We start from the raw sequence: 7,995 nt of genomic DNA on the forward strand, positions 1-7,995 counted from the left end.
ACATAAAGAATACCGGAGTGTCTTTCGCGATGTCGCAGCCTTTTGCAAAATGTCTTTTTATCAAGATGATGATTAAAAAACAATATATCGTGCAGCCCTGCGCTACATTATTTTCTGTCTTTTATGTTAGAGGAACCTCTTTAATGAACTATAAACCATCTTTGTTGGACCTGATTTTGGTGCGTTTCACTTAATTTAAACATTGTGTTCATGTTAGCTGATTTCTGTTTGGGGGGGAAAGTCCTCACCAATCAGTCATCTTCTGATTTTTTTAAATAAATATATTGAGTTTTGAGTTTTCAAAGATAGCATAACAGATACACACATAACGTTAAACAAGTACAAAACAAATCAAAGAGAAAATACAAACAAATGTAAAAAAAAAAAAATAATAATAAATTGTGACCTGGAATTCATATGGATGCTATAATATTGTATAATATTACCTTACTATCATACCTTACAATTTAAGTATTAAGCAAACACCTTGGTGACTATCAAAAATCTAATAAATTGGCCCCTATGTTTTGAAGAAGATTTGAAGGCAGCTTTTCCATGGCCAAACAGTGGGAGGGAAACAAATAAAAAATCTATTTGAATAGCTAAATCGCTATATCTACGATGCTAACAGTCTGGAACCAGGCCTGCGTTTCATGAAAAATCCCCAAACTCATTTTGGGTTTATCCCCCTCGAGTCCTTTAATGTCCGCAACAACTTTCCTCGCAATTTGTCCGATAGTTGTTGAGAATTTTATAACATTGACTATCCTACAGTGGCCAAAAATAAATCCCTGATTACAAATTAAAATGTGTATCTGACAGTTCCAAAAAAGAAGTTATGGTAATTTATGCCTCTTTAATGGGGTGATAATGTAGCAGATGTATGAATTTGTGCCATGTGAGAGCGACTTGGTGCCGCAGTCTGCGGCGTGATCACTGTTGTTTTCGTTGTGTGAGCAGAAGGCAGCTGGTAACTCACCCTGAAGGGCATGAAAATGCTGAAGGAGTCTGGATTAATGAGCTGCATCTGCACGTCTCAGCAGCTTGTACACACAAACACGCCCTGATCATCACGTACAAATAAAAACACTTTTACACCTATTATCATCGCTTTAAATGCAAACACACTTTGCGCAAGTTTACATAAACAGAGCTGTTGTGCTTGAACTCACACACACTGCATCATTAAAACGTTTTTTGCAAAAATAAAACCACCCTGAAACAATTCATAATTCATATCTCGTGATCCATGAAGCCCGGTGCAGTCGTGGCATTTATTTAGGTGTTCAGTCGTCCTTCCATACAGGAACAGTAGAGCACAAATGTTGACTTCAGGGTTTTAAAGTGCAGCAGTTACAAGGTAACGGAGCCTTTTATACGTTGTCGTGTGTCTTTAGAAATAAACAACGGACAAACAGAGTCTTTAAACGCTCCAGATGTAAAGTTATTCGCTGTCAAAATGGCGCCAAAATGAATATCCAGTGATGGCTTATTAGCATCAAAATGGCTCCATAGGAGGTACGCTTTGCGGAGGCTGGCTTAACCCCTTGATAGCTACTGGCCTGCCGGCACATTCGCATGCCGCCTCAACGTGATTGGCTCCGGTGATGGTAGGAACATACAGGCTACTCTCCATTCTCTGTCCCCCTCCAGGTGAAGAAGACCTGGGGTGCGACTCTGACCACACTGCAGGACATGACCGTGCAGGAAGACTTCGACGTCTCCCAGAGCTTCACCCACAGCCCGTCCTCTGAGTCGGTCAAGTCCAGCGTGTCGGACGGCTACTTGAACAAACCAAGTCTGGCCAAGAAACGGGCCAACCAGCAGGAGACAGAGCTCTTCTACTTCACCGTGAGAGAACAGCAGAGCGTAATGTTCACACTCAAAGAGTAACAGGACGGCAGGATGAAAAGCAGTGGTTTGCTGACGTCTGTGGTTTAAACTTTCAAGCCTGTTTCACCTCTGATGACAGAGGTCAGTGTAGCACCCGTAACCCCCCCTCCCCCCCAACAGTGATGGACTGCATTTATAGAGCCACTAGAGGTCGGCAAAAACAAGATCCACAGGAGGTGTTGAGTCCAATAAAAATGGTCATTTTCTGCTTAATGCTTAGAGATAGTGCAGGTCTTTTGAAGTCTGGTTGTATGAGCTACTTCTCCATGGTCCGTGTATTGGCTACAGTAGATGGAGATCGGCACGCCCCCGGTTTGGAGAACCAGACAGGAGTACCGACACAGAAGCTACGAAATGTCCTGCTCTGGACGGCGGCAGCAGCCAAACACATTTTAGACACCTAAAAACATCCATATCAGTTTAAGTGAAGGCTGTATTTAGAATATTTTCAGCGCTTTGCCTTGCTGTCAGACGGCCCTTTACGACGGGGAACTGAAGCCACCAGACTCCTTTGACAATAACATTAATTTGACCTTGTAGAACACAGGAGTTGCTGCTCTGCCTTTATGGGAGGTTTGTTGGTTTTGTTTGTTCCTAATCCTTTAAACACCAACACACAACTACACAAACGAACTGATGGAGGCAGCGGTACAGCTGCAACTCCCGTGTTCTGCATGAAAAAATGACTGTTTTTGTCAAAGGAGTCTGGGGGCTTTGACGAGAGCAGAGATAACGGATCCAGTTCCCCGTCGTAAACGGCCGTCTGACAGCAAGGTGAAGCGGTTAAAAGTGGTGACTAAAATACATTAAATCAAAAATCATTTTGGATTGCAAAAGACACACGGACATCCTCCCGTGTGATTGGCTACTCAGCAGATGTTGAATTTGTGTGTATTTCATACTGTTTATTTTCATTTGAAGTCATATTAAAAAGCCAATTCATTTTCTTAAATATTTGATAACATTTTATCAAGCCTGCTGACTCCAACTTAAGCTTTGACCGGCTGCCACTGGATGGTAGGATAAACTTAATTCGTGTTATATTTCTCAATCCTCAGAAATTCCGCGAGTATCTGGAGGGAAGTAATCTAATTTCCAAACTGCAGGCCAAACATGACATACTGAAGAAAGCTTTAGCAGAGGGTAAGACGTACCTCTCACTTATTGCTCTCTTTTTATTTTGTGACACAGACAATAATCAGCATTTTATTGCCTTCAAATCTTTCCCTGTCTTTGTTTTTTTCTTACAGGATATAAATCTGAACTGCTGACCACCAGGTATAATTTCATGTTGCTGTGCATATCTAACTTCATGTTTATTAGTAATAATAATGATAATAATAAGTGTTGGAAGCTACTCCTCTCTCTTTCTCCTCTTTCTGCTCTTTACAGCCGTGGGCGGAAGAACTCCCATAGCAAGCACCAGGTAGAGTCTCACTTACATCTGGTTTCAGGTTGTTTCTCTGTCTTTGTGCCAATAGCTGAGAGTCAAGGCCGTAAAATATTGTCCGTAATTTTGCGGATGGGGGGACATGTCCTCGTCACTTTTATAGTTAAGTTAGAATTAAATAAAGGCAACTGACTGATCATCTGATAGGTGGAAGTTGTACCTGCAGTCTGAGAAGAGGCCTGCAGACACTACTGTGTTGTACTGTTTAAAATACTGCAAATTCCTAATTTACACAGGATTAAAGCAAATCTTGGTTTAACCCGTTCATTTTAAAACTAGAGAAGCGAGCGCAAGACCGCCAGACAGGAGTTAAAACTATAGTGCATATTTTCTGCAGTAGTAATGACAACAAAACTTTTGGCGCGTCCACATGATACAAGCCATCCCCCCCCAGCCCCTCCTCCACGCAGTTGCTAGTAGCCAAGGAGGACACTGAGGAACAAAAAAACATGACTAACTCTTCAGAAGAGGTCATTATCTTCTATTTGTTTGACATTCAATACGCAAATATAAAATTAACACAAAGGGCCCTACCTTGCACCCAGCGTAATTGACTTTGGACACCGACGCGTGTATCGTTCCTATTCTGCACCCGACGCACAGCGGACGTTTCTCTCCACAGACTCACGTCGGTAAATCAGGGAATGAACATGCGCCCCCGGGGGCTGTTCAGCAAATAGAAGAGGCGTGTTCTGGTGCAAGCGTTCCTTGGTGCTATTTTGGAGTTTCAGAAAACAATCCGCCACAGACCAGGAAAGACCTAGTCTAAAGTCGGTGGCGCGTTATTCCGATGCTGTTTTAAAGGCGCATGCTTAGCCGTAAGGTAGAGTGTGTACACTTCGCTTCTCTCATCTCACGGACCAAGCAGTTCCCTTTTTTTGCAAACCATACATAAATACAAGGGAACCAAACCCCCCCCACCACCACTGAGCAGTCACAGCCCACTCACTCTGACCTCTCTCCATTAGTGCATGTAAGGAACCTGAGCGTGTGTGTGTGTGTGTGTGTATTTCCATCCTGTGTGTAATGTGTAATAACAAGAGAGTAAATTGTAATTTCCCCATTGGGGATAAATAAAGAAAAATCCCCACTAAACTTCAAAAGAGAAATACTCACTAGAACACCAGTTGCTGAAAAATAGTCCATAGCATCTGTTTTACTGAGACTTTTTAAAACGTTTTACATTCACTGTAGGAACCAACAAGTTTTGGGAAGTCTTAAAGCATAGAGAGGACTGACTAATATCTTCTTTTTTGTCTTTTTGTGTAACTATTAACATTATTTGTTTTCATTGATTATTATTATTATTATTATAACTCGTCGTCTATAACAAATGATTGTCTGAATCTAATGCTAAGGCTGACTCTGTGACAAGAAGCAGTACCAGGAGTCCATAAGACAGAATCAGAATGAATAAAGTGTCACCAATAACCAACCAGGACTGTGTTTATAGGATTCAACCAAAGCCATACCCTTGCTTGTGGAGAGCTGCATCCGCTACATCAACCTGCATGGTGAGTTTCACTGCGATCTGGCTTAGCGGTTATTGATGAGAAAGGTCGTTGATTTAGTTTCCTTTGACATTACAAAAGGCGTAGGCAGTGATGTTAGTTTCCTACTGTCATACTTTGAGCTAAAGCTGCACAATACGAGGAGTATAGCGTGTTGTGATTATTTTGACTGATTTTACGATTGCGATATGATTCACCATTTTGGAGGTAATGATCATTTTTGTAAAGGTATGCTCATTTTTGTTGCAAAATATTATATTTAAAAGGATTATGGTGAGATTTTTGCGAGGATCTGTACCAAACAAAGATTTTTTTTTAGTCTATAGGATAGGATTTCTAGGCCGGGACGTCCCTGCGGCGCCACAATACTTAATTCAGAATGATTTGACACATATTCTGTCTTTAATAAACATTGTGCCCCGCCTGCGATGTGGATATTGCAGTAGTCCATATTGCAATTTCCATACATTTGCAATTAATTGTGCAGTCCTACTTTGAACATTATTGTCATGAAACAGGTATTTAATCGCATTTTATGTGGTTATTAAAACGGTAGACTAGCCAGACCCTCCCCTGCAGCGCTGTGGAGGAAGGTCTGGCAATGGGAGACTAGCTTCATGCTAACACTACAGACTGACCGAAACACAAACACCCGTCTGTTCCCGACAGGTCTGCAGCATCAGGGCATATTCCGGGTGTCGGGATCACAGGTGGAGGTCAATGACATCAAGAACTCCTTCGAGAGAGGTGAGGGGGTTTAACCTGCAGGACCCCGGATCGACAGCTTCAGGGGGGCACAGATGTGTTTGACTCGTTTCGTCTTGTCGTCCAGGTAACGACCCACTGATTGACGAGGAGAGCAACCACGACATCAACTCTGTGGCTGGCGTGCTGAAGCTCTACTTCAGGGGTTTGGAGAACCCTCTGTTTCCCAAGGAGAGGTTCAATGACCTCATCTCCTGCGTCCGTGAGTACCGCCGTCTGTTTTCTTTCAATGTGCAACAAATAGATTACACGTTTTTAGATCCGGTGTAAGAAATCATAGAAAAAGACAATCAAGTTTTTTACTTTTTCCAACGTGGAACGGACTGTTGTTCTCCTCCATGGTCTCCATGGCACTCTGCTGGTAGCATCTGCTCATCACTTTACTCTGGACTCGACGCCGTTGTTGTGTGTCGCGTTGAAAGTAACATTAAGCATTTTTTACGGATTCAAACCCGGGCCGCTGTAGGACTCAGCCTACGTGGGGTGAACGCTCTTACCGGGCGAGCTAGAGGCTGCCCCGTAACGTTGAGCATTTTGTTGAGTTTCCTCTTTAATGAAATGCTCAAAGATAATTCAAGTTGGGTTTTTATTGTGAAATGTAAAACGGAAAGAGCCAAAAAAGGCGTCTTGGTTTACACTGGCTCGGACTACATACCGTCTGAGTTTTACTTTAATTAAATAAAGTTACATTCATAACCCTCGGCAACACAAGTGGCGCAAAAGACACTTTGAAATCAGATTTGAGTCCAAATGGGGTTTGGATCGGATTTGCAAAAAAAAAATCCAATTTTTATGTGTTTCTTGCTGTTCCGGCTTTGTAAAAATCAATCCTGGATCTACCAAAAAACAGATTTGGTTTGGCAGTCTAAACTACATCTGATAGATGTCTGTATAGCCATGAGTACACTGCAAACTGGACCTGCTAGTAGCTAATTTGGCATATTTTCAATTGCGCCAATTTGCCTGGCAAAGACCAATCGCGTGGCCAATATATTGAACTATTTCAGCTTATAGTTTATATATCAGGATCAGTGGGTCTATCTTCAGCCCACATACTCACTTTCCTCTCCATTTCTTTGCTTTGTTTTTCTTTAGTGTGTCTATGTCTTTGTGGAACTCATCCCCCTTACTCAGCAGAGATACTATGGAGCCGGCTGATGTTTTTTCATGATGTGTCGTCATGTTTTAGACTCGTCTCGATGACTCTTCTGCTGTGTGTTTCTTGCCACAGGAATCGAGAACATGTACGAGAGGGCGCAGTGCATCCGTAAGATCCTGCTGGGTGTCCCGAGGGCGACACTGGTGGTGATGCGTTACCTGTTCGCCTTTCTCAACCAGTGAGTATCCACTCACACAAAAACCAGACCTTTACGGTTAATGGTAATTTCTTTCCATTTTCCCAGAATTGTTCCCCTCATCGCACATGGGTTTAAAGCTGAGGATGAGGGGAAGAGGCTACAAACCTCTCTCGAAGTGAAGGGCGATAGAAGGGCACACTTGTAGAGATGATGGAACAGCAGCTCTGCAGCCTCTCAAATAAATATAGAATAAGAGAGCAGCAAGGGATGGAGAGCCGAGTGTGAAGTGTGCAGGTGTGATGTACCAGCTTGTACATATTGGTGCGCTCGTTAACAGCACTGTGAAATGCATTCAGCTTCAGCGTTATTAAACCATCCGTATTAAACTTCCAGTTCCTGTGAACGCTGGAGGCAACATTACAGGAAACAGTCATAGACTGAATGGGAAAGAGAGTTATCACATACAGTATGTGTATGTTGTGTGTGTGATGTCTGTAATCTACTGGGATCTTGAATTTCCCCTTGGGAATCAATAAAGTGTATATCTATCTAACGTGATTGCAGTAGACATACAATAAAAGAAATTAAATAAAAAATATAAATCCAGTTTTGGAAATCTATGAACTGATTTTGAATCTGTAGAACTTGAATTGCGATTCAAATATGATTCGATTTCATTATGCACACCCCTAAAACTTACTTAATTTAAAAAAAATGTTTATTTTAATAAAAATCGTTCCCATTGCCAGATTGGAAGTCTATATTAGAAAATGGGGAACGTATGTGAACTTTCTAGTGGGAAAGCTTTGTGCTGGGGAGAGATGTGTATGACGGGCTCATGGTGTTGTCATTTATACACATGTTTATTTGGTTTATGGTGTGTTGGGATGTTGTAGTTGCTGTGTCATCTTTTCTTGATTTTTGTCTGGGTGGGGGGTGATGACAGAAGGCGGGTCGGTGTTTGTGTTGCTTTACATGTTTTGTGTGTTGTTGTAAGAATAAAAATGAAAACAAGAGAAGAAAATCGTTCCCAAACGTCTCTGCGCTCTCGTACCATTTTGCCCCCCCCCCCCCCCCC

The 7,995-nt window shown here is 42.1% G+C and overlaps 2 protein-coding genes across 19 annotated transcripts in view; both read left to right on the forward strand.

Annotated features, from left to right (window-relative positions):
- The window catches only part of nrcama (neuronal cell adhesion molecule a), a 1,100,153-nt gene that overhangs the window by 862,941 nt on the left and 229,217 nt on the right, over nt 1–7,995 (forward strand). The gene's annotated exons all lie outside the window — the stretch shown is intronic.
- LOC116673004 (SLIT-ROBO Rho GTPase-activating protein 1) overlaps nt 1–7,995 on the forward strand; it is a 35,739-nt gene that overhangs the window by 19,528 nt on the left and 8,216 nt on the right. For 2 of the 4 annotated variants that reach the window (XM_032505076.1, XM_032505077.1), the window contains exons 10-17: nt 1,654–1,851; nt 2,952–3,036; nt 3,144–3,171; nt 3,286–3,319; nt 4,797–4,857; nt 5,524–5,601; nt 5,687–5,821; nt 6,851–6,956. In XM_032505076.1, the coding sequence (XP_032360967.1) occupies nt 1,654–1,851; nt 2,952–3,036; nt 3,144–3,171; nt 3,286–3,319; nt 4,797–4,857; nt 5,524–5,601; nt 5,687–5,821; nt 6,851–6,956 (725 nt within the window). Of the gene's footprint in view, nt 1–1,653; nt 1,852–2,951; nt 3,037–3,143; nt 3,320–4,796; nt 4,858–5,523; nt 5,602–5,686; nt 5,822–6,850; nt 6,957–7,995 lie in introns of all 4 variants that reach the window. The other 2 variants (XM_032505078.1, XM_032505074.1) reach the window with 1 other exon arrangement.

The sequence above is a fragment of the Etheostoma spectabile genome, chromosome 23 (genome assembly GCF_008692095.1).
Source record: "Etheostoma spectabile isolate EspeVRDwgs_2016 chromosome 23, UIUC_Espe_1.0, whole genome shotgun sequence".
Taxonomy (NCBI): Eukaryota; Metazoa; Chordata; class Actinopteri; order Perciformes; family Percidae; genus Etheostoma; species Etheostoma spectabile.